The 27,769-nt window shown below is 40.2% G+C and overlaps 2 protein-coding genes across 2 annotated transcripts; both read left to right on the forward strand.

Moving 5' to 3' along the window:
* Positions 1–1,095: 1,095 nt before the first annotated feature.
* Positions 1,096–17,100, forward strand: LOC310863701 (inter-alpha-trypsin inhibitor heavy chain H3-like; the record flags this gene model as incomplete). The annotated part of the gene is made up of 21 exons (XM_083772198.1): positions 1,096–1,170; positions 7,406–7,429; positions 8,819–8,973; positions 9,794–9,898; positions 10,171–10,333; positions 10,427–10,537; positions 10,645–10,773; positions 11,076–11,192; positions 11,314–11,482; positions 11,974–12,099; positions 12,934–13,115; positions 13,322–13,507; positions 13,636–13,775; positions 13,880–14,040; positions 14,180–14,209; positions 14,311–14,418; positions 14,509–14,622; positions 15,815–16,016; positions 16,232–16,404; positions 16,745–16,856; positions 16,962–17,100. 21 exons carry the CDS (start codon positions 1,096–1,098, stop codon positions 17,098–17,100), a joined length of 2,721 nt encoding a protein of 906 aa, XP_083628324.1.
* Positions 17,101–20,456: 3,356 nt separating this feature from the next.
* LOC310862630 (amphoterin-induced protein 1-like) lies at positions 20,457–24,196 on the forward strand. The gene is made up of 2 exons (XM_083770624.1): positions 20,457–20,678; positions 21,195–24,196. The coding sequence occupies exon 2, from the start codon at positions 21,265–21,267 to the stop codon at positions 22,783–22,785; it is 1,521 nt and encodes a 506-aa protein (XP_083626750.1). The 5' UTR covers positions 20,457–20,678; positions 21,195–21,264; the 3' UTR covers positions 22,786–24,196.
* Positions 24,197–27,769: the final 3,573 nt, after the last annotated feature.

The following is a 27,769-nucleotide window of genomic DNA, read 5'->3' on the forward strand; positions in this document are numbered from 1 at the left end:
AACGTAGTGGACTCTCATTTCCCTGTGTTTCACCCAGGTGGACGTATTTTTGAGGTTAGGTTTAGGCATAGTTTCTGTGAAGTTAGGGTTATGTTAGGTTTATATGCATTTTTGTGAAGTTAAAGGTTAGGGTTTCCCCACATCCAATATTCAGTGACTGTATAGGTGATGGACAAACGACAGCTCAATGATTAAAAAAAAAACATAAAATCTGTGCACTGGTTCTGAGCTCGACTAGTTTATGCTGTTCAATGTTTTGATGGTGTTAACCAGGACCCACTCTATAAATGATCCTAAACAATATTCATCTGATGCAGAATAAGACCACGCTCCAACTGATTATCACCATGGCAACACAAAATAATGTTTTTTAACAACATTAATTATTAACATTATTAAAGTCATTATTTTTGAAAAATCGTGAAAATGTGCCTCAAATCTTTCAGAAGATTGTCATGATTTAGAAAACCTTTTATTTATTTTTCCCGTCGCCCGTAGCAATCAAGTACACAACAATATGAATATTTTAACATGGATGGGTGTACATCCTTTAGCCCACTTTTTGAATGCATAATGATATCTTCTAAATCTTGTTTTTACATACCGAGCAGCACCAAAGAAGGTGGTCTTCCTCTCAGAGGTCCCAGACTGGTGTTTGCTCATGCTGCTATTGGAGGGTTGTATGTACACTTTTACTGTAAATGAACAATGAAAACAATTAAACATGTATTACACAAACACAAACACACACACACACACACACACACACACACACACACACACACACACACACACACACACACACACACACACACACACACACACACACACACACACACACACACACACACACACGTGGAAGAATCATACACAGCCACAACAGCCTGGCACCTGCTCCTCATGCTGCATGAGGTGTCTGGGGAGTCAAAGTCAGAGATGGTTGTGTTGGTCACTTTACTTTAGCACCAACAACAGCACGACCAAGTGGATTGGTTGAGGTCAGGACTGGTTGGCACTTGGCAGGCCATTCCATTCTCGGTCCATCCAAATTCTGGACCATGTTGTTCAGATCCGGTGGCTGTCAAGACGACCGTGATGGAGGCAGAGGCCATGGTGACTGCAGCCTCGGAGGAACACATGTCCCAGATGGCCATGCATCACATGCCCGAGGTTAGCGCCGGGTCCATCTAGAGAGCTCTGCCGCCGTCAAAGTCCCAGACAGTACAGAGACTGTCAAGGTAGAACATCCAGAGCTTCAGAAGACGTACAAGTGGAACACAAAAGAGGAAGCCTGTCATCCAATGCCTCGTGGGAGCAGGCCAGTAAGATGGTCATCAACGAGTCACTACAGTGCCCTGCTTAAACTGAGTGAGAAGACGTCAATCCACCAAATAACACCTCACAAGAGTGTAGTGTAACGACCCTGCAAAAGACCCGGCCGTAACTTGCTCATCCAAGAGCAAGCTCTCTTGCGTGTGGCTTGTTGCTTGCCTGGTCTACTGAGTTGGAGATGGGGGTTTGACTCCAGCTCAGGGTGCTAAACGTTACAATAGCAACATTAGAATGAGCTGTTGGGGCAGAAGATATTTGGTAAATGTTCCACAGGCAAAACCCACACACTCAGCTGCTGCCCCATAAATGTTACAAAAAATCTTACAAATGGGGCACCATTTAAAAGGGAATTTTATTTCCATATATACGTTATTGCCAAGAAGCATGCCTACAACGGGGATAATCTATCAAACACAAATTTCCAAACTTTAGAAATCTTTAGACATTTATTGATCCCAGTGGGGAAATTCAGGTGTCAAAGCAGCACCAGCCACCAGCTATAAGAATAGTACAACTAAAAATAAACATATGCATCAAGTATAACAATCACCAGTCACATGAACAGATGACTTCTGTCAATGGATAATGGATACATCACAGTGAACATGTCAAACCGGCTTACGACAGTCCAAGTGGGTATATGGATAGCAGTCTTTATCAAAGGCTCTATTACACTGACTGTAATGGACATTCAGTGTAATAGATGGATGATTATATGGATGGATGATTATAATCATTGGTATTTTACCATATCAGTATAGCTGCCATGAATAAGGACTATTATTGGATTATGTATCTGGGATACCGCCGGTGGCCAAAATTGATGATTTGATGTGTCACTATAAGACCGGTACTCCAAGTCCAAGGTCTGGCCTACTTTATTTCAAGAACATAATTTGATCATTTAGACAATAATTGTTTAGATATAGCATGATTCGATCAGTTCATGTGAAAGCCAAAGAAGAATTGAATATTATTCAGAATAATATTCAATTCTTCTTTGGCTTTCACATGGGAATAATTTATCCCTTTGACAATAACATCAGGTCAGTGTGCATTAACTGCATTTACCTCAAAGTAAGAAAGAGCTAAATAAAGGAGGCCAGTGCAGTAATATGAATTTAGATGGCTGGGGATGATTGAACTCCTTTCCCCCACAGCAGAGAGGGGGTAACGATACCCTGCCTCAGATATAACCGGGTCACTCCTGGACCTAAGGCCCAGTACATAAACCATCCAAACAGAACTTTGTTCGGACAGAGGTAGGTTATAAGTACAACTTGGTATACTGTGTAAGTGACATTATTTTGTTAATATAAATGTTGAATGCAAATAGCTCTAATATTCCCCTAGTAATCATTGCTATGGACTAAGGACTAAAGGCTCTTTAGTAAACAGAAACATTTTCAGATCGGGATACTAATTTCCTCCAATCAAGAGAGAACTCATACATGATACAGTTAAATTGGAAGTAATGAAAGGAAAATAAATGAAGCTGATAAATGGGTTAATCTCTTGGGATTGGATGGGATTGGCAACCCACCTGAAACTTTTAAATATTTTGTTTACTAAAAGATGGAGGGACAGGGAGACAGAGAGCATAGCCTTTTAACAAAACAAAGTCACTTACAGCAGCTTTAATGTAAACTTAATTTATCATGGAGATAACTAATTCTATTTCAAGTCTATTTATACGCTGTTCTTGTTGGTTAACTTTGCCTGTTTCTAGCCCAGGAGTAGATCAAGGCCAGGCCAGATGTCAAGACATCTTTATAGGCTACCATTTCTTTATTACACTGTTACTACTTTTCTGTGCTTGTTCTCTACCCATACCTGTAGTATCTTTGTTAATTATTAACTAACCATAACACTTAAAGCTTCACTATGCAATCTTTTAATTAATAAAATTTAATTTTGTCAAATCTGTATGGTAGAGTATTATATGTTATACAATGTAACCTATACAATCAGGGTTTTGTTTTGTTTCCCTATTCTATTGAGACATTAGGGACTAATAACAGCTAATTTCAATAAACATGGTTATGACATGGCGTTGTAGACACTATGTGTAAGTGTAGGTTCTGCCTTAGTAGAAAGAGCTGCGACGGCAAGCAGGTTTATGTATCGAGCACTGATCCATTTCCGGTTGCCGGAGAGGACTGCCGTAGCCGTCGTTGCTTAAACTCCCTATTGAGATTGTGTCAAAGGTCATGTCTCACCTAGACACAGGATCTGACACAAAAAAGATTCAATGTATTCCCAGAGCAAGCAGACCGGCTCCATTATTAGATCAATGCAATTGTCCAGGAAAGTGAGGAAACCAGGTCAAATCCAGGGCAGAAGAGGAAAGTTCCATTGTGTTGCTTTAATATAACTCTAAATAAGGTTATTATAAGTCAGGTGATTGTAGCTGATGTGTGTTGGTGTTATTGTAAATGGTGCATTTTTGAAGCATTTACATTCACCCATTCATTTATACACTGATAGCGGAGGACACCCCAAAATGTATTAAAAAGAAAGAACCTACATAATGTATGCTTTAAAATATTTCAGACCTATGCTAAATTTACCCTTTAACTTCTTGTTTACACAAAGTGTTTAAATACCCCGCCTAGATTGAATGAATGCCTGCCCAGTGCCAGCTACTTCTCAAACCTTTTCATGTCAAGGAAGCCTAAATCACCCTGCAATATCTACACTCAACCACAAGATGTCACAAGTGTGCGTTATTTCACACAAATCCCATGTTTTGACTATTATTGTCATATGTGTTCTATTATAATATAATAGATATATTAATAATAATAATAATAATAATAATATAATATAATAATATTATATCATTAACACATTAATAATCCTTCAATGGAATATTATTTTTCCCATTCTGTCTACATGCAGTCTTGACTTTTAGTTTGAAGGGAGGGCAAAACAATGATTATATGCAGAGGTTTACAAAATGTGCAGCATTTTTTTCAGAGGGCCATACTGACTTCAATAGCGATAAAGTCAGCGAAGGGCGACACATTATGGACAATTAAATTGGAACTTACAAATTATGTAGAAACTGCAATTGTTTAGACATGACAATACTTTACAGGTCCTATAGCTTCACAATACAAGAATTTTCAGTTACAAAATGTTGTTTTGGTGTACTCTGTACTCTGGCTATGAAAATAATCAATTCAATTCAAACAATCCATTTCAATACAGTAGGCCTATTGACCAACTTTTAAATTAGCCTAAAAATGTCTAATGTGCACCACTCCATAGGTCACTGATAACACATGTTCACTGTATAAACATTTAATATACAATTTTAGTACACATGGATGTAATAAATATTTATTACTATAGAGTCTAGTTACATTTTGTTTTTCTTTGAGGACTTTGCAGGCTGGCCGCTACACAATCCGCTAGCTGGATTTAGATACTCAAAGGGCCGGTTCCAGCCATCCGGCCGCATGTTGCCCATGTGTGTCCTAGATGTAGGCTACACTTGACACTTCATTGGTTCAAGTACAATATTGGGCTATTGGCCTATGATCTACTGTACATGTAGTGTAAATGTCTAGCATTTAAAACCAGACATATTTGCCATGATCTTGAAGCCTCTCTGAATGTGAATGGGTGGCAAGTGGACGTGGACCCTGCTAGTGATTGGCTCCATGTGACCAGGCTGTCAGTGATCTAAATTATAAATCTGTCTGTCACCAGTTCACAGATGTCTTCCTCCAACCACACCAGTCCTGTATGTTTTGTGGTTTTAGCTGTGCCAGAGTTAATGTGGATTAAGTACAGACATGGTAGTATTATAGGGGTGGGTGGCTATGGGCAGCGGCCCACCCTGACGTAACTTATCCATTCTGTAAATCTAATCAATGTTTACGTTACACCTGGTGACCCCTAGGCCGGGTTGTAACAGCGTGTTTTTTGCTATATTGACAATATTGACACAACTGTGGACATTGATACTCATCAGCATAACTGGCTAAGATGACAACATTCATTGTTTGCATAGCAAGGTTTTTACAGTACAGTTAGTGAATCATTTGTAATTTTTGCTATACTCTATTTATATTCACAGAAAGAGAGACTCTGTCACAAAAGCAATATAGCAGTATGTATATTTACTGAAGTAACGTAAGATACAGTACATGAAGATACAGATAACATGGACATGGCCATACTGATAACATGGATTCACTTACACTTCCTCCCTGTAGGAGGAGTGAGTGAATTCACGTTATGTGTCTGGCAAAGCCAGGCTAAGAGAAAGTAGGAATGAGCTCATCACCCCAAAAAAACCCATCCCAACATACGGTCTCCTCTCGACTTCTAGAACTTTCTCAGAGCTAGTTGGCCTAGGGACTGCTAATCGAGCCTGACAGCATGTTGCGGGTTTCCTAGTCACGATCCTGACGACCTTTGCTGCGTGTCACTCCCCATTTCCTGTCAGTCTACTCACTGTATACTAGTAGTCAAAGGCAGAAAAAGCCCCCAAAATAGAATTAATTCCACCTAGTGAGCTTTATGCACTAATGTCATCTACCCAGAAATAAACCATAAAGCAATATTCCATCTGGCCTGGCATACTGTATGTTTCTCCAATCTGTGAGTATAGTGACACATCCTTCACTGTGATCTTGGCTAATCTATAGGGATCAATTAGTCACACACTCCCATCGAATCCTAGTTGACTAATATTGCAAAGTCATTGTTTACAAAAGCTTGTAGGCAGCCCATTTCTGATAAACCGAGTTACAACGACATTCCTCTTGTAACTTGCGTTCCCTACGGTTAATGAAGGTTAATAATGAGTCTTTGACCAAATGGATCCAACCATGATCCTTTTAGGTGGTCAATGTTCTTCCAGAAACAAGACGATGTCTGCAAGCTCATTCAGGCCTGAACTCCCATTTAATGTTTAATAGTTGTGGCCCAAATGGTCTTACACATCTACATAAAACAACTTCTAGGGTTTTAACATGATCCCAACACAATTCAACCCTCCTCCTGGGCGGGGACATTGGGCTATAGGCAGTGTTTACTGTAGCGGAGTCTAGTCATGTCTAGGTGGAGGAGTGTTGTGCTGCTGTTGGGTGTCTGCCTCTGGCTTCTCAGCGAGGCTCAAGGAGCTTTGGTTATCTCCCGCCACGATGCTGCCATACAAGTAACATCACTGCTTCTCTTTATACTATTTTGTAGCTGAATTTAAATAGTACAAAAAAAATATATATATATATATATTATCATAATAATAAGAATAAGAATAAGAATGATTTGTAGTTCAGTACTCAGTTTTCAGTCAACCTGTGGTTCTTTTTTAAACTGATCTCAATGCTGCTTGGAATGGGAATCAGCTAGAAACCCTAATAATTAGAAAATCATAGTTAACTCAGAGTATCAACATTTTGCTCATTGCAAAAAATTAAAAATCCTTACATTATGCAAACATCCCTTTTCATGTTATGCATGATTGAATGACATTATGAGCTGATTATTACTTATGAGCTTTTATTACATTTAAAATGATTACATTTTATGAACCATTATTACATTTTGAGCCATTCATTTTCTACTCTTTTTTTTTTCTTCTTCTCTTTACTCTTTTTTTTTTCTTCTTCTCTTTATCTCCTGTGTATGCATGAAGAGATTACTGTGTGAATTGCATGGGTTTGTAGCCTACATTTAGTTTTTGTGTAAATTCACCTTTCTATGTGAATTCCAGGAGACACAGGATGCCACCAGGTTACTTAAGGTAGTTGAAATTAGATTATTTCCACACACGACATCCTTCTTTTCCCTGCTAATTACTTTGAAGTTCTGATTACTTTGTATAACAACCAATTTAGTTGGGATAACTTCATGATTAAAACTCACTGCTTACACATTTTGACATCATTATTATTAAACTGGCATAATTTCAGTTTACTCTGAAATAAAAAGTGGTTTGATACAACAAAATACTTATTTTAAAGGTAGCCTACTAAATACTAAATTATTCACAATACTTGGCCTTCTTATATTGAATCTCAGTTAACATTATTATGAATGTCTCTTTTTATTGCAGAAAAGAAGTACAAGCAACATAGCGGTAAGAAACTATCCATTTTATCTGTTAACTAGAAAAAGTGCCCTTCTGGGCACAGGTCTCCACCAGGATTTCTTCCTCAGCCTAGTGGGAATATGCGTGCACAGTTTCATCGCAATCGGACGCTGCGTTGAGGAGTTGTGGCGATTTGTACAAAGCGGGCTACTCCTGAAAACTGTAGGAGCCAATCGTGGCCAATCAGGATGGAATATGAGAAATCAAACAAACCTGTCTTGATCACATGACTATGGAGATCATGTGTACCGATTTGCGTGAAATTTGGATAAAATCTGAAGGAGTAATAATAGAAAATGTGTTTTACATATGTCGGCCTCCTGGTGGCGCTATAAAGAGCAGATGTGAAAAATTCCAGGCAAAGGTTTTTCCTTGGCCTCTAGGGAGTTGGCATACAAAGTTATCCACAGATCCGTGCAGTTAGAGGTAAAAACACTTTTCGGCCAGTTATAGCGCCACCTTGAGGCTGAGTTGAAATTGTTCATGTGGCATTTCGTCCTCGGCCTAGTGGGAATGTGGGTGCACAATTTCACGGAAATCCCGCGATGTGTTCATGATTTGCAGCATTTTGTTTGAAACTGAGCACTCCTGTGAACTTTGGAAGCCAATCTTAACCAATCAGGATGGAGTCTGAGAAATCTGAAAGACCGGTTTCGTTGAATGGCTCTAGAGAGACTGTGTACCAATTTGCGTGATGTTAGGAAAAATCTGTAGGTGTACTGTGCAAAAACTTGTTTTGCACAAAGCGGCCTCCTGGTGGCGCTATAACAGGCCGTTCTGGAAAGTTTGGGGCAGAGGTTCATCGTTGGCATCCAGGGAGTGTGTGTGCAAAATTTGGCATCGACCAGGTTAACGTGGCCGAGATTAGCTGCTCACGGACACACACACGGACGGACACACACACGGACAGACACACGGACGGACGGAGTGCAAAACATACTCTACCCCCATGCCTTCGGCCTGGTGGAGACAATGAAGAAATGAAAAATTGAATAGTCAATAGACTAGCTAGCCTAACTCTTCCAAATAAGTGAATCCCTGCTGTAGACATGGGATAACTTTACTATTAACTAATACTGTTTCTTTGACACCAATTAGAGGAAGCTAGCTCCCTAATGGAGAAAGTGAGAATGAATTGTTAAATACTGTGTCTTTGACACCAATTATAGGCAGCTAGATCCCTAGTTGAGAAAGTGATTGTGAGAAATACAAAATATATAGTGCCGTTTAATATTCCCAAGTGTCTGTCGACAGTGTCGGATGATAACAGATTCTCATATGAAATGACACTTTTGAGCAGTACATCTTCATGTTCTTTGTCTCAGATTATTCTTATTTTTCCTCGTCTATTCCTCTGTCTGTCTGTCTGTCTCTCAGGTGGAGGTGGACAGTGTTTCTGTGGACTGTACCGTAGCTTCTCGTTTCGCTCACACTGTCATGACCTCCACTGCTCTGAACAAGGCCAACTCCTCACAGGAAATCTTCTTTGAGGTGGAGCTGCCCAAGACCGCCTTCATCACCAACTTCAGCATGTCAGTGCCATCTCTTTGTCTTCAACAGTGGTTTAGAACAGTGCTTCTCGAAAATACCAGATCCAAACTCACTTTTTTGTAATCATCATCACATGTTTATATCTCCGTCAAACACCTGGTTAGTTTTTCTTGTATACTTTGGGAGTCCTTGGCATGAAAAGGTTTGAGAACTACTGATTTAGAAGGCATTTGTAGAATCGGCCTCAGATCTTAATGGGTTAAAAAACAAACAAACCAAACAAACAAATACTCATGTAATTATTATCCATAGACTGTAAAAAAAAATATATGGACAAAGCGTTCCCCGGGTCTAACATGGACGTAAAATGAAGCCTGTTATTCCTGCACTGTAAGTCGCCATCTTTCTAGATCCGTTTGGGCCCAGCTGGCCATTGGCTGTCTCCGTTTTGGCCCAGCTGGCCATTGGCTGGCCCAGACACGAGGCGGGACTTCCCCCCTTCTTCTCCGTTGGTTTTTATTTTGACTGGAGTGGGAGGGGAATCCCGATCATAGACTGTAACGGTAGCCACGCCCCTCAGAACATGCGCGACATTATGGTCATTTTTTTAATTAATGGGACCATAATTTTCCAAAAAGAATATTATGACATTAGAAATGAGACTTTAAACTAGTGACTGGAAGCAGAAAATATTCAAGATCAAAGCGTTGACAAGAAATGAAACTTCCGAGGAGCCTTTTCGGCATAACCAGTGCGCAGACTCTATTCTTTTTTTATATTTCCGCCTGTCTTGCACCTGGGCCACGGATGTGCATGCACTATCTTCTTCATGTGTCCTAACTCTTCTCATTTGCTTTTCAGGGAAATTGATAATCAGATGTATGTTGGAGAGGTCAAAGAGAAGAAGAAAGCCAGAAAGCAGTATGAGAAAGCTGTCTCATCAGGACAAACTGCTGGATTGGTCAAGTAAGTCAGAGCAGGTCACTCCATGGGAAAGGGAAGAAATAAATATCATTGCTGTCGGCCAGAAACCTCATATCTCCATATTCTAACTTTTTGTGTTTCTTTATGTAAATGAACACCCTACTACTTGATCATACATACTACAGCATGTCGTGAAGCGGCACGTGAGGTTTACACCCAACAGAGACGATATGCAGTATTAATAATAATGTGATATGTTGTGCATATTCCCACTCATTCATTTGTTCATTACTTTTAGTTTGTCTGTGTTCTAGGGCCTCTGGAAGAAAAATGGAGAAGTTCTCTGTGTCAGTAAACATTGCTGCCAATAGCAAAGTGAAATTCATTCTGACCTATGAGGAGCTTCTTAACAGGAAACTAGGCCAGTATGAAATTCTGACCCGGGTCAAACCCAAGCAACTTGTCCACAACTTTCAGGTGAATGTCCATGCATGCAGTATGTTCACATCACACACTGCTTAATGAAAGACTAATCACACTGTGTGTATGTTTGTGTCTAACTTTACACAGATTGTGGCAGATATCTATGAGCCACAGGGTATTGCATATGTCAATGCCTATGGAACCTTCTTATCCAATGAGCTACTCCCTCTGGTGGAGAAAACAATCACAGACAAAAAGGTAGTGTTAAAAATGGCACTTAAACACACCTAGCAGCGCTTCTACCTCTTGTCTTCTATAATAGACATGCCAGATGTAAGTTCAGATGTATCGTATCCTTCTTACAGGCACACATCTCCTTCTCACCGACACCGGAGCAGCAGAGGAAGTGTCCAGACTGTGATGGAACTCTGATCGATGGAGATTTCATCATCAAGTACGATGTGAATCGAGCCACAAACCTAGGGGACGTTCAGGTCAACTGTGTATTTTATCTACTTTAATCATTTTTTTATTCTCTAATGTTGCTCTTAGAGCCCTGGTGTATAAAATGTGCTGTATAAATCAAGTTGCCTTGCCTGTCAACAAATACACTGGTTAAACCTTAAAATTTGTCTGCAAACCGTTCTTCACTGAAATGAAACTTCTTAATGAACATGAACATTCCTAAAGCAAAGCATGTCCTGAAACTCTAATGCAGCTATTGTTTTTGTTCTCCCTTTCCATCACTGCTTTCGGAGTATACAGTAGATTATTCAGTTTGTCTTTTTCCCCTCAGATTGTGAATGGATACTTCGTCCACTTCTTTGCACCTCCTGACTTACCCAGAGTTCCAAAGAATGTGGTGTTTGTGATTGACATTAGTTTGTCCATGCGTGGGAATAAAATAAAGCAGGTGAGAACATGTAGAGTGTGTGAGAGAAATAATCATGCATATATCATATGTCTACAGTATTTTATGTGGGCTATTCTATGTACCGTACATGTTTGACCTCTGATCTTATTACCCTGTGCAGACACGTGAGGCATTGCAGGCCATCCTCCAGGACCTGCATGATGATGACTACTTTTCTATCATCCTGTTTAGTAATAGGATTTATTTATGGAAATATTCTCTTATTAAGGCCAGCAAGGAAAATGTGGCCGAAGCCCTGACATTCACCAGAGGAATACGCGAAGGTGGATGTAAGCATCAGAATAGGTCATATCTTGGACGCAGCACTAACAATTCCTATAGGTTGGTCGGGACGCCTACTTGTTCAGTGTAGTGTGACACTATAGGATAATAGGAAGGATAGCACATCAACACACCTACATGAGTGTTATAGTGATCCTGATGAAACTTCCAATTGTCAGAAGTGAAAAGGAGCGGCACTGATGTCACATGGATTGGAGGAGTGTTAACATCATTGTCTGTGCTCACCCTATAGGACCAACTGTAGGAGTAGCAGCAGTGACAAAGGGACTAGAATACACAGGGAATTGGGAATTGACATTGACTCAATTTGGAAAAGAAACTATGAGGAATAGTGTTCCTCCACATGTGCTGCCGTAGGCCTATGTCCTTGTTCACTTCCTTATGTGGATGATGGATAATGTGTGAATGCAAAGAACCAAATGAATTTAATGAATTGAATATCATTGTACGCAGTTGACTGTGTGTGTTCCCGTTCCAGGGACCAATATCAATGGTGCAGCACTGGCTGCTGTAAACATGCTGGTGAAAGACAGGCAAGACAACATCCTCCCAGAAAGGAGTTTCGACATGATTCTTTTCATGACTGATGGAATGCCAAACGAAGGTGAGCTCAACTCTTGAAATGTATGGCAATTAAAGCACTAATCATGAAGCTAAAAGTAAAACAATATTTGTGTGATAGGTGCATTTCTTTTCTTTTCTTTTTCTTTTTTACATTAATCACTTGAACCATAATAGAAATGTCTGGGTTTCCGAAGCTACTTGAACCATATCATACATAAACTGCGGGGAAGATGAGCCACAAATAGTCGATCTACAAGTTAAGATAAGGATGTTTAGTGTCACTGTATGGAACATACAACATTTTGTTTAGTTTAGTGCATCCTACTTAAAACAAATAGCAGCCTCAACAAAGAAGAGGCTATTATTGACTGTTATGCTTACCTATTTTCAAGTGTGTAGGAGCTACCCTCCTGTAATGTATTCTGGGAAATGTTTGTGGTGGTGTCAGTGAAAGGATGGAAGGCGTTAAATGTACCATTGTACATATTTGTGTTAATGTTACATGCACATTGCATGTTAAGAGCAGAGGTGGAAAAGCAACATTTCTTTACTTATGTAAAAGTATCAATAATGCAATGTAGAAATACTCTAGTAGAAGTCCCGTATTCAAAATTGACGTGAGCAAGTATCGGCATCAAAATATACTTAAAGTACCAAAAGTAAAAGTACTTATTGTGCAGAATGTCCCGTTTCACAAGTTCAAAATATATAATATATATGAAAATAGCTGATCTACAAGGCTGAAATATAGGGCTGAAGTGGTTAGGGTGGCTTGTAATAATAATCAAATCGTACAAATTGTTGTGCTATACAAATTAATTTGCATTGCCTTGTCTAACACTTTTATTGTATGTGTGTGTATATATACACGTAGGAGAGACCGACCTTCCAAAGATCCAAGAAAATGTGCGTGAGGCTATTAATGGACAAATGTCCCTTTTCTGTCTGGGATTTGGAAATGAGGTGGATTACTCCTTTCTGGATGTGATGGCCCAACAAAACAAGGGACTGGCCCGCAGAATCTATGAGGACTCGGATGCAACTGCCCAACTCCAGGTGCAGTAAGGAGGTGTGCTGTGCAATTCTAAGGCTTGGTTGGGGTCTGGCCGCAAAACAGTTTACATTATTGACTCCCCATGAGTCAAAATGTACTTTATTAGTGTGGTTGCCCAAAGACAAAATTTGCTAAATCTCTGGTTATTATTATTATTATTATTACCCTTATTATTATTATTATTATTATTATATTGTGTTTTTTACAGGGTTTCTATGATGAGGTGGCCAGTACTCTACTCTTAGACGTGGACTTACGTTACCCTGACAACACGGTGGATTTGCTGACCAACAACCACTTCAATCAGCTGTTCGACGGCTCAGAGATTGTGGTAGCTGGACGACTGAGTGACAATGACATGGATAACTTCATGGTGGAAGTGTTCGCCAAGGGGGTGAGACAGAGGAGTGCAATGCACATATCGCTCATCCATTTACTCCTATGACACCCATTGGTCTACAAACATAAATTATACTTTAAAAGTGTTTTAAAACAGATATTTACTCTCTTCTCTTTCTCTAGTCTTATGAGGACTTTCAGGTGCAGGGCCAGGCGACCACTGTAGATTGGAACGTTATCTACCCAGAGAAGGAGTACATATTTGGGGACTACACAGAACGTCTGTGGGCCTACATCACCATCCAACAGCTACTGAAGCAGAGGTCTGTTTGGCTGCTCTGTCAGGAATTTCTTACAGTGTAGGAAGTTCTATGATGAATACTATTGAATAAAATAACCTTCAATTTTTTTCTTTCTTTTTTTCCAGTAAGACTGGTACAGCAGAGGAAAAAGGCAATGCCACAGCTAAGGCTTTGGAAATGTCCCTGAAGTACAATTTTGTCACTCCACTGACGTCCATGGTGGTCACCAAGCCTCAAACTGAGGATGGCGAGAGTGATTCCTTCCTCGTTGACAAACTGACTGAGGGTATGGAAAATGGAATGGGAAGGAAAAAAGTGTGACACTTCATCGTGGTCTTGTCTCCAACATTACACAAGTACTATTAAAGCTGCTGTATCCATACGTTGTCATCTTCTAATATCTTTTCACTATTTCTTTTCTACAGAACAACGACAAATGGCAGAGAGACTACTAGGTAAAACGTTAAATTTCCACGCAACAAAATAAGAAAGATTTCTAATTCCAATGTCTTCATGTTTTGATCTGTATGACATTTTGTGTATAACCATAAACCAGGTACATCATCTCGACAGACCTCTGCTTCAGTAGCTGTTCATCCATACTCTCGACAGGGATCTTCATTAATGCCACACTACACTCAATATACTCCTCCCACATATTTTGGTAAATACCCAAGTGCTTTTTAGATCAGCTTCAGATATTGGCAGCTGACTTTGAGTGTCCAATGTGCTCTCACCTTCAATGTCCTTTCAGTGGATGGAGATCCTCATTTCATGATAGAGCTTCCAAAGAGAGATGATGCACTGTGCTTCAATATCAATGACACACCAGGCACCATCTTCAACCTGGTTAGAGACACAACCACAGGTGATTAAAATGATTCTCTTTTCATTTTTTAAGTGGCCCTTCCTTCTATTAACAGCTTTTGTCCCCACACGTCTCAAGATTTGCCATTGTCAATGAAACGGGAATTCTGGTCAAATGTCCGCTAAATCTTGTCCCCTCCCGTCTCAATATTTGCCATTGACAATGAACGGAGAAATGACATCAGAATTCTGCTAAATATGACGTAAGTTAAACATCAAAACATTAAACGCCATTGACATTGAAGGGAGGATTTACGTCATAATGTAAACGAGCAGATCAGCAAACCAATCACAGGCAACAGGCATTCTGATTGGCCAGTATGAGATGATTCATGATGACGTATGAATGATGATAAGAGCTGATAATTCTGCTAAATATGACGTAAATTAAACATCAAAACATTAAACGCCATTGACATTGAAGGGAAAACTTACGTCATAAATATGTAAACGAACAAATCGGCTAAACAATCACATGTTGGTGGGAGCTGCTTGGCCAATAAGGGACCACCTTATGTACCTTATGTAGCAATGTCAAATGTCCGCTAACATAAATTGATGTACAATGACAAGAGTGCCCCTCATTTCACACGGGTGTGATTTTTGAGGGGCACTAGCCCCTCCTATATACAGGTTTAATGTTTGTTTTTAGTTCAATGTTTGTTTTAAAAACGCCAATGTCAACGAAGGGAAAATTTACGTCATCTTTAACACAAACATAAAGATAATTTATTGTTTTTTTGTCACTATTTGTCACCATTACATCACCTAATCAACATGAGTTAGACTTTAATATATTAGCGCATCTCACTTCACACAGGTGTGATTTTTTTTATTATTCACATTGTCAGAGCCAAAGATACTGTAGTGGACAACTTCTGATTCTTATTCTGACATCCATTTCAGTTTTAGGCTTTTAGGATTTGAAAAATTGCTAGATTTGAATGGTGTTGTATGTTATTACTTAACAATCGTATAGGTATATGTTTAATGCCCGGGATTCAAAATCCGGGTCTCCAGTGTGGAAAGCCAACATCTTAACCACTAAGCCAAAGGGACTTCCCTCTAGCTCAGGGGAGATATTAGAGAATTAGACTTTTTGGTCATCAGGTTGAGGTTGTGAGCCACTCTGCTTCATATGTAATAGTTTTAATCTGTGTTTTGTGAGTGACTGAATCCATTTTTACGTGTAGGAATTTTAGTCAACGGTCAGACTATTGGAGATAAGAACGTTTCCCCTGGTGGTAAAATCAACACTTACTTTGGACGTTTCGGCATCATTCACAAGACCCTTGGGGTGAGACTGAAGGTGACCACTGAAGACATCTCTGTGTTACAAGATGGAAAACGTGTCAAGTTACTGTGGTCTGATAAAGCTGCCCTCAAAGGACCCAAGTAAGTTACAGCTTTTGAGAGTACCTTCTCACTCATTGACAAGAACATTTATATTTAAAGTCAAGTCTGAAATGGTCCCTGCTGCCCACCCTTCCAGTGTACACCTTTCACTACTGCCTTCTCCCCTGCTGCTTCGTCCCTCTCCCCTTTCTCCTCTCTCTCTCCCCCTCACTACCTTTGTTCTCTCTGCCCTGGCACCTCCTTTCCACCACCAGCATGGATCTTCTGTTGACCAAAAACGGCACCCTGATGGTCATTCTAAAAGATTCAGTGACGTTTGTGGTCCTGCTACACCGGGTCTGGAAAAGCCACCCATACCACCAAGACTACCTGGGCTTCTACACCCTGGACAGCCATCTTCTCTCCCCATCTGTTCATGGACTGCTAGGTCAGAACCACACACTAGAGGGCAGCACTAAGACAGACCAGAATCACACATGTATAATGAAACATCTATTCTAGCCGCCCCCCTCCCGAATCACTTTTCGATCCTTATTGATGTTGAAATACGGCAGTATATTACTATATATTATCACACTAATGGTTAAAACCTATGGAATCAAGTAAACATTCCAAAAATGCTTTCAAATCCTTAAATCTGTGGGTTAGGATTAACCGGACGATGTATTTTCAGTACAGACCTATAATGGAGAATAAATAAACCTGTAGTCCAGAATGATTCCCTATTTAAATAAATACATAAATTGCAATGGTGGGCTGTCCTCCAGGTCAGTTTTACCATGGGGTTGAGTTTGAGGTGGGAGATCTGCGTCCAGGAGAGGTCCCTGAAAAACCTGATGCCACCATGTATGTGAAGGGACAGGAGCTCAATGTGACCAGGTAGTGGTACAAATGATCTGATACAGATAAAAGTGTGTTTGTCTGTGTTTCAATGTACTGTACAGTTTTTTTTTGTCGACATGTCTCTTTCTCATTGGTCCACAGAGGCTGGCAGAAGGACTATAGGAATGATGTGAAGAATGGAGTCAATATTCCCTGCTGGTTCATTCATAGTAATGGAACAGGACTCATAGATGGAGATGCCTCAGATTACATTGTGTCTGGCCTGTTTAAGACTTACTGATAATAGGTAATAGTGGCAATGACAGGACTCACCAGGTTCCAAATTTATAGAACAAATGTTCAAGATTATCACTTTAATTGACACACTATACTCTATATTGTGATTGTACACTACAATTATTTGTAGATATTTTCAGGGCTTTTTCTGTAATTGACCAGTGGTTCCTTTTGTACAATCGGAAATGCAGACCTGTAAGGGTCTATTTGCTACCCCATCAAAGAGCCTATGATATAGTTCTGGCCAGTCAGGAATAAAATCAGGGACACCAATCCTTTAAAGTGTTCTTCAAGCCTTGCTAATGATGTGAATGTATATGAATTGTCAATTATAAATTTGGTTGGGGAATGGTTGGCGTATACCTCTTTCATTTTAACAAACTTTAGCAAAGTAAATTATTTCTTCAAACTAATTTAGTTGATAGTAGAGATATAGATTTTGAGGGGCAATCTATGTCCAGCTTTTGGTGTGTGTAACTCAAATTTTGTCCTAACAAACATTAAATGCCATTGACAATGAATGGACAATTTTGAGTGTTAACACTGTCACACTTTGCCTAGTGTGGATAGTGTTAGGCCGGAAGGCACAGGTTGCAAAATAGCCAAAAAGCAGGAAATATACTGAATAATACTAAAAATAGCAAGTCTGAGTCCTTATAAGAAAAATCCAAGTGTTTTATTCACCTTTTGAGTGTCCACATGAAATGGTTGTTATAAGAAATACACAAAATAAGTATTTACATTCACTGGCCTGGTTGGCTCTATAGGTCTGTTCTCCTGCCTGGGCAGTCCTACAACCTACTGACTCCTGTGCAGTGGCAGGTCCCCCTCTTAAAAAGGCCAGGCCCCTCCCATGGACCAAACCAACCCAGGATTGATTCCACAATCTAACCAGTGGCCTCACAATGTCCAGAGACATCCATTCATAATACATTTTAGAGTCACATATACACAATATAAATTATCTCCATAATATAATTAAACATAAGTGTCTATATACAAAATCAAGTTGGTGTGTTCCCCACACAAACCCAGTTAGTATGCTCCCCTACCCTGCTCCCCTACCCTGGAGCCAATTATCAAGCAATCATCAATCATACAATATAGTGTCAAACAAATACCACCCAAGATAAAATAACACAGGAAACTCATTGCAGTCTGATAAATACAGTCAGTGGCAGGGTGAACTGCCACAAACACAATACACAATACACAAATTGATGACGAAGGTGAGGACGCAAATTGTGATTGGCCGGAATGAGATGATGTATGATGATGTACGATGATAAGAGCACCCCTCACTTCACACAGGTGTGATTTTTCTTTTACCAAATGGGTTCCCAGATTTCTTTGTGAGTCATATGAAAGAGAGCATGACAAAGGCTGGTGTCATTAGCCGACTACTGAACCAATGACCTTCCTGTAATCTGACACTGAAGGCCCAACAAACCCTACAAAGATCTATTGCATCAATCCCTGACCACAAATTACCAGAGCAATTCTACCAATGTTGGGGTGCTAAGGAAATTTACACACTACACTACAGTGTAGTAATAGTACAATAGTAATTTAATTTCGCATGTGAGTATTGGGCTGAAATGCAATGCAATTTCTAGTTAGTTTAGGCGCAATCATAAATAACACTCATTCATTCATTCACACCTTTATTTATGCTCGAGAGAGAGAGAGGCACTGAAGTTAAAGTTGAACTGTAAACTGTGCCCCTAAAAAACCCTGTTATCATTCAATAACACTCAAACAAGCATGGATTGCCAGGCTTGCTACAAAAAAATGCTTTAATCCATTTGTTTCTCTGTTTGAACTACACAGCAACTCCTCTTGAGAGGAAACGACAGATCTCGTTTGTCTGATGGAGCACAGCAGGCCTGGATGGATATTACCCTCACCTTCTGTCTGTCACTGCACCAGTGTTGCACCTCATTTATAATTCACCAGAGGACCATAAATCACTTTTAGCACATGGCTCCATCCACCAGACTGCTGCATAAAACAGACATGCAATTTGATACCTTTCCAAATGAAGGCACCCCCATTATGAGTCAGTTTTATGAACAGGTTGTTCCACTGTGGTTCCACTAGAATAACTTGTCATTTTGATTATTTTTTAATTTGTCACTTTGATGATTAACCAGTTAAACCCTAAATACTTTGTTGTATGTCAAGTAGCGACAACAGATGCCGGTGGATCTGCTATATTCACCAAATGTTTGCCTGTTAACACAATAAAGTTCTAAAACGTATTTCCATTGTGGTCCGGTCTATATTCAGACCAATACGGTACTCGCCATATGATCTTATGAACCATGGTCAACCTGGCCATAGTAAATTCTTCTGTATTCTACTGGGAGCCAGTTGAGCTCTCTAAACTGGTTCCTACTTATATGAGCTCTATAGGGCCCAACCCTACTATGACGAAGATCAATCTATTCTGAGCTGACTGTAGCTTTGTTTTGAGGGATTTGTTTAGGCCCTCGAACCAAGATGAACATGCAAAATCAAAATGGCACAAAATTAGGCCACCATGCAGTTTAGTCTCCCAAGTACCTTGATGTCCGTGCCAAAAACGTTGTCAGTCCAGAGACTTTGCTCAATACTGGGAGCTAGTCGATAATAGTTTTGTTGTGGATATTCAGGGTGTGTGTGTGTGTGTGTGTGTGTGTGTGTGTGTGTGTGTGTGTGTGTGTGTGTGTGTGTGTGTGTGTGTGTACTCACTGTGTACCGCCTGTCTCTGCCTAATGCTTTAAAACTCCCTGATGGCTAATTACAGCTATTAAGACCCATCTCACATTCAGTAGAGGTTGCAGCTGCACATTGAAAGCAAAGCAGTGAGGTATTCTGGGGTTGGTTTACACACAATATGAAACAGATGCTCATACCTTTCCTCTGGGCATAAAAGGGATACAGACCACTGAGACCAGATACAGAATATGTACAAATAATTGTATCAATTGAATTTGAAATATATAAAAAAAATGATTGTTTTATATTATTTTATTTTTTCACTCCTATAGCCTTAGGACACAATTTGCCTGATAGCTTGCTGCTAGTAGCTAATAGGTGCTCTGATTTGTTCAAGTGCATATTATGCACTTTTCATGGTTCAGTTGTTGAGAGCTATAGCTTAGCTAGGCTACAGTTTGAATGTGTAAGTTACCTAAGAGAGAGAGAAGGGGGGAGGGAGTGAATCGCTATATTTTACAGTATATGGGAGAGAGAGAGACAGAGAGAGGGGGAGGGAGTGAGTCGCTATATTTTACAGTATATGGGAAAGAGAGAGAGAGAGGGGGGGAGGGAGTGAGTCGCTATATTTTACAGTATATGGGAGAGAGAGACAGAGAGAGAGAGACACCTGAGCCCAGTGTGGCTCAATCGGCTGTATATCGTTGCTCTGTACCGCAGGCTTTATTTTCCGGTCATTTGGTTCACAGTGCACAGAGAGACGGTCAGAGACCTGTTCTGTTCGATGGGCTAAACAAATTCAATAGATGTCCTGGTTGATCCCATCGATGGCTGCTTTGAAGAAACGCTTTCGCCCCGTGTTTCAAGAAGACAACTAAAAAGGTAAGCAAGCATTACGGGCTACAACAATACAGATTAGCGATCTATGTACCGGTATGCTAAAATAAATGTTTATGTTGTGGTGAGTAAATTGCCTGAGAAAACAGATGCTGGGATGGGCCAATAACAACAGCATAATATCCTTATAGCTGTAGTCTGCTCTGTATACAGATCGTAGTAGCCAGCCAGCCTAGATTACAGAGATGTGTTGTTGTTGCCATACATTTTGATAGCGAGACCAATCAAGATAATTAATTAACTGGTGGTAATTATGGTTGTTCTTTTCCTGAAACCTCGACCTAACAACTTTTTGACGGGTGGCTGTCTGGTGGTGCAATGCACCCGTGTGTGCAGCAGTCCGCGAAGAGCGCATCTGTGACGAGTGATGCTGCTGCTGCGGTCATTTTCATGTCATGCATCATCGATAGCCGTGAATTCATATTAAATAACATCGTCAATTTTTTTTTACCCTGAGTCTAAATTGTCTACTCACTGACATGTATTATTATGTCCTTGCAGGTCCATGATTGACCCTCGATTGTGAAGACTATCCTGATTTGTGGACATTCTACCCCAGCCTAACCTTGGCATGATGGAGAGGCAGCACGGTGCCATGGGAGTAGTGTCTAGAAGAGCGTTCTTGACAATTCTACCTCTGGCTTTGCTGTTGCCAGCCATGAGTATCAATGGGCAGTTCTTAAGCACTCCGCTCAACTGCCACAAGACCTGCATCTGTGCCAGCAACATCGTCAGCTGCTCTAAGATGAACCTGACCACCGTGCCCCTGCATCTCCCGCACTACACCGCATTTCTGGACCTCAGCTACAACACTATCGCCCGGCTTCAAGCTGATTGGACCCCCGTCAAGCTCAGCAGGTTACACAACCTTCTTCTCAGCCACAATGGCCTCAACTTTCTCTCATCGGAGGCGTTTGTTTATGTGACCAAGCTGCGCTACCTGGACCTGTCTTCCAATGGCCTTCGCATTCTGGAGGAGCTCATCTTTGAGCCTCTGGAACACCTGGAGGTGCTGCTGCTCTATAACAATCACATCTCCCAGATTGACCGCACTGCCTTCACAGGCCTCCACAAAATACAGAAGATCTATCTGAGCCAGAATCAAATCTCTCGCTTCCCGCTGGAGCTGGTCAAGGAGAGAAACCGCCACGGGACACTAGCCCTCCTCGATGTGTCGTCCAACCGAATTAAAAACCTGCCCCTCAATGAGCTCAATGCACTACCTGCGTGGCTCAAGAATGGCTTGTTCTTCCAGAACAACCCTCTGCCATGTAGCTGTGAGCTGTATGAAATGGTGGGACGGTGGCACCTCCAAAAGCTCGGCTCGGCTGTTGACTTTCGAGACGACCATACATGTCTATTGCCAGGGCCACAGAAAGAAAGGCTGGTCACGCTGGATCTAAACCGGTTGTATCTGAACTGCAGTGAGGTCAATGTCCTGGATAGAGAGGTCTATCTGGACCAGTTCCTCATCCTGGACTGTGACGTCAGGCAGAAGGATATGCTGAAGAGCTGGGTTCTGCCTGCTAATGTTCCATGCAAAAATACGTCCAAGGTTATCGATGACGGAAGCCTCCAGATCGGTCCCCTCAAGGCGGAAGACTCGGGGGTGTACACCTGCTATGCGACCAGCGACTCCCTGAACGAGACCGTGTATGTGACTGTGGCAGTGCATAACTTCACCAAGACCGGTGGACTAGAGAGCATGAAGACGGCCTACACCACCCTGGTGGGGTGTCTGGTCAGTGTTGTTCTGATTCTGCTCTACCTTTTTCTCACGCCCTGCAATTGCATTTGTTGCCCGGGCGCGGGCCTGAGCAAGGGTGACCCAGGTGACAGCCTTCACTCTTCTACGGTCAGCATCTCTCAAATGCATGACAACCTAGGCCACGAAGAGAGTTCAGGGGCTGCCAAGGCCTTTCTCAGCAGGCGCGTTTCCTTCATGGATGCCAAGGACCAGCTGGAGCAGAACGGGAGGTTGAACCCAATAGGAGAGGAAGAAGAGGAATGGCAGGGGGACAGTCGGGAGAGAAGGAAGTCTGATGCCGAGTCTGTTAGCTCGGTTTCCTCTGATACCCCAATGGTTGTGTAAGAGTGAGTGCATGAGTGAGTCTTCAGGTCAGGACTTTGCTAGTGAGGTGAGATGGCCGCCTCACTGTACTTCATACAGTATCCACGTGTTGAAGGAACTTGTGGGCTGTCAACATTTACCACATTATAATTTAAATAGTGCAATTAGCTTTATTTTTATTTGACATATATAAGAACTAGTAACCAAATGAGAATGTGGGTGGTTGACACGATAATAGCTATTTATTTATTTACTCTTTTATTTTGAATAGTGATGTTAATATCTGATCCAACATACAAAAAAGGATGAGCTTTAAAATAATGTATTTAACTGCTAAAATATTCAAAAATCGACTTAGCTCTACTTGATCTGGCATTGTATAGCAGTATAGGACAGTGATTTTGATCGATAATGAATAACTAGTACAATACACAGTGTAAAGAAAATATAGCAGAAAATAATGGCAAAACAAAAGTGGTCAAAATATGGATTCACTGTCTGATTTGACTGTATGGATTTATATCAGTGATAAAGATGAATTAATAATCATACAAGATAAAAAAATATCAATGTTTTACTGTTTAGAAACATTACCAAAGTAATTATAATTATCTGTTGTCTATAGTGTTAGTCATTCTATCAAGAGCTGAGTCAATCACATATACATTGATTAAAAACATATCGCCACTTTAACCTATTCTACACAGTGCCTGTGTTTCCTTTTGTATTATTTTAATTATTTACAGTTAAATTATCTTAATTGTATGCACACATTTGGAGAGATTTATTTTTATTTAATGGCAATTTCAGGTGACAAGGCAAAGTATATATATATTTTAATATTGTTGTGATTAAAAGATACTTGCCCGGCTAAAATAATAATGTTTTAATTGTCAACTACCCATTTATTCTCACCATTGAATGTAGCATTATACTGTATGTTATTAAATCCTTTCTTGGATAGTTTATATATTTTTGTGGACATGAACAACTAATTGTGATGTAAAAACACAAATCCTGGAACTGTGGCTCTAACAATGAATTAGACTGTAACTGTGAATCAATGCAGTGTCCAGATCCAGTGTGATTTTACAAAACCAATGACCAAGTTAAAAAAACGAAAATCATTTGAAGAAAATTCATTCTTCATTGTAAATTGATCATTTTCACCTGTCTTGATGGCATCCTAGAAGAGAACCATGGTTCTCTAGTTTGTATCTTTGGGAATCGTTCGTGTACACAAATATTTTCATCTGCCTAACATTCTGTTTTAATTTGTAACTAGCTGTGTAAATGTATCAAATAACCAGCCACATTGGTGTTCTATTGCTTTGGACATTATACTTGCAACAGTATTTCTTCTTGCTTTGAGGTACAGGCTAAGAATAATGTCTGTCACTTAATATCTGCAGTATAAGAGTCTGTATTATGCAGCTGTGCTTGAATTCTGTGTGGGATAACATGCCATGGGCATAAAGGATGCTTGGAGGCAGACAGGACAGCACGGACCAGCTAAAGCAATGAAAATTGTTGCCATCTATCTACTGAATACTTATAAATAGTTCCAACAACACTATGCAAACTGACAAATACCGACTGGGCAATACTCTCATAAACACAGACAAAAATAGCAGCCACTAATTCAGCTAATATGTAAGCCTCAGCTGAAATGTAAACACATTTCCCCCTAGCACTTTTTCTTTTCTTTACTTATCTTGCTAAAATTAGGATCTTGGATGACACTGTATATTGTACACTGTAACAAATGTATTTTACCCTACAGTATACAACTAACTACAGTATACATCTAAGCTTCTTATCAAAATCTGTTCAACACTGATTTTACTTATGTATCAAAAACTTTAAAGATTGAAATAGGCTCCAAACAGCTCTTTTAATGATGGAAAGCGCTCCCAGAGATTAATCTCAGATAACAACCTCCAGTAGCCTACTTTACTAATAGCTTCTCCACTTGTGAATTCAGTTGAGTGCAACCAGCCTCCTTTGTAATTACATTAATGTACCTGGAGGCCCGCCACCGCCCGCCTCTTATGACTATATACTTATACACAGGTCAGAAGGCAATCAAATTATATAAACATGTACAGTATGTCATGTAAGTTGACAGCAAAATGGACCAATATTTTAGTTCAATCACATGAATATGAAGATCAATTTAAGAGACCTTTAGAATCTGTGCTAATGTACTGTACATCGATTGGCTCTATTGAAGCACTTATATTTCTGCAGTTTTATGTAATCTCCATTCTCCAGCTAATTACTGCATCTGTTCAAGCATACATTATGATATGAATGAGTGTAACACATTTCACCTATACATTTGGTACACACAGAGGCAAGGTTGTCATAAGTGGTGTCTAGAATAAGTGTCTGCAGTGTGTCAATCTACATTTGAATTGTTTAATTATGTAGGCCTACAATGACTTAGGCTATTGTATGTTCTCCACTATATACTGTATGGCCTATAAACTGTCCTCTTGTCTATTCTTGTATTCTGACTATATTTCCACTTTCTAAAGCTGCAGAAATACATTACAGAAAAGTGAGTTTTGTCCACTACATTACATCAGGTAATCATTGTGGTTAACATTTATCATATTGATCTGTGCAGGTATATGTTTGTGTTGGAGAAAGACTAGCGTGTTGGTGATTTGAATGAGTCAAGCTTGGTCTGTGGACAGACATCCACAGATCAGGCTTCACTTCAGTGCGCAAAGTGGCACGGAACTCCATTGGCTTCTGTTTCTGTATTACTAATGGAATACCCACAGTTACTTGAGGGCGAAACACTGTTTTCTCAGGGAGAGGTACTTACTTCACTTGTCCCGTTCCATTTACTTTCCTTTGGCACTTTGCTGTGCATATCTTGCAATTACTCCAGTGGTTCTCAAACTTTTTCACCCCCAGATGTATTTGGCCACGGGCTCCCCATCTGAAAGTATTTTGTGCTAGAAGAGAAGAGTTGCGTTAAAACGTATAAATTATTCAAACGTGTCCAAGCACTTTCAAGATTCTTTCAAAAATAGCAGAAGTAAAGAATGTGATGCGCTGTGAGTTTGTACTCCAAAGTATGCATGTGCTATACTAACTAATTCTGCTGGGGGCCCCCTGGAACTCACCCCAAGGACTCCTGGGGGTCCCCTGGAACTCACCCCAAGGACTCCTGGGGGCCCCCTGGAACTCACCCCTGGGGGCCCCCTGGAACTCACCCCAAGGACTCCTGGGGGTCCCTACTTTGAGAACCATTGCTTTACTAGTTTATGCCATCCATCTGTTATGTGATGATTAATTATACCTCATCATACGACCTTGTCGCTTGCTGAAAATGTGAAAAATTCTCTGTTGTTATTTTTGGAAAGAGACACGATCATATAGAAATTAACCAGCCATGCAGGCCGACAGTATACATACGTACGGTAACTATGAGTCAGTGCTGCTGGGAACAAACTATGTTTGTACAATGTATCAGTTTCAGGCCTATGGTTTGCAAGCGATAGCTATACATTTTAGAGAAAAAAGACAGAGGAAATGGAAGAACAAGTGATATGATTGTACAGTCTTTTTTCTATACAGTATATATGGGTATATAATTATATATATATAATTATGTTTGATCTCAGTAGCTTACTCAAGAGCCCTCTCCTTCATATTTTGTGCTTCCATTTGTATCACAATGAATGAGAAGAATTCTAGGTTTAATGCAAAACTTGTTTATTTGAAACTGAAGAAAACTTATTATACTTATGATGTAGTGATGTATGCATGTCTGAGAAAGTGAAAATGTAGTGTATGTATTTGCTAGTGCAGAAACAAGGTCAGAACTGAAATCAAAAGAACCAAAAGCAAACTAGAAGAAGTGCCCCTCGGGGCACAGGTCTCCACCAGGGCAGGTTAGGTTGAGGCCTCCTGGTGGTGCTATAATAAAAAAGGGTGCCATTGGATGATTTGAGGCATTTTGTTCCAAAAACGTGTTGCCTCATCCTCTAGGCACACACCTTGAACAGAGAACACCATTAGAATCACAGCAAACACCACACACAAATATTATACTGTATATACAGACCAGGGTATGCACCAAAGTACCAAACTTGTGAACTTGTTTCTTCGTCTTCTGACATCTGTCCGTCCATCTGATGCAACCCAGAGCCATCTCAATGCAACCTAACCTCACCCGCCCTGCAATTACACAGATGTCTCCCACTGCTAAATGAATGATTGAAGACGAAACAGTAACTCCAGCCGCTGTCTCATATTACCATGTTTACTCACAGTACACTCTACTAACCACAGTAACCAGGCAGTCCTGTTGTAACACAAACTAATTACACTTTAAAGATAACAAATTAAGATTATATTCAAATGTTTTCTGAAAGAGAATACGTAGCCTAGGTATATAGAAAATACAGTAGGCCTATGCTATTTTGTTACCCTTATATAAATCATTAGGTTCAAATATAGATAATGGCTACATTAGGCTACTTAACCATAATTAACTCTTCTATTCTGGGGCAAAAATTTGAAAAGAATATCTAAGCTCACAAGCATCACTGTTGATTTGGTGTAGAGCAGAAAATGACAGGATGACTAGTAGGCTATAAACCCCGGGCCCTGGGGCATTCCAGTCAACTAAGTGCTATGCTTTTAACAAAACAGTATCCCACAAATACAATTGACCTGTTTTGTTTTTTTGTGCGTGTCAATTTGTGAATTCTATCAACCAGCAACATAATTTGTATCATTGATTAGACCTTGAAGTAAAGTAAAGCACCTCCCCCGTGAGCCCGCCTCTTAATCAATCAGAGGTTAAATTTTGTACAAACCAGCCAGTAAATCTTAGATGACATGAATGCAATCCAGTGACTGTATACAGTGACTGATTGACAGTTCTAGTCTGATGATTCATCCCTTCCTTAACCCCCCACCCACCCCCAGACAACAAATGAATGGATGTGAATAGGATGTGTGTGAGTCTTCTGCCATCTAG

Source organism: Protomyctophum parallelum, assembly GCF_964188405.1.
Source record: "Protomyctophum parallelum genome assembly, chromosome: 8".
Taxonomy (NCBI): Eukaryota; Metazoa; Chordata; class Actinopteri; order Myctophiformes; family Myctophidae; genus Protomyctophum; species Protomyctophum parallelum.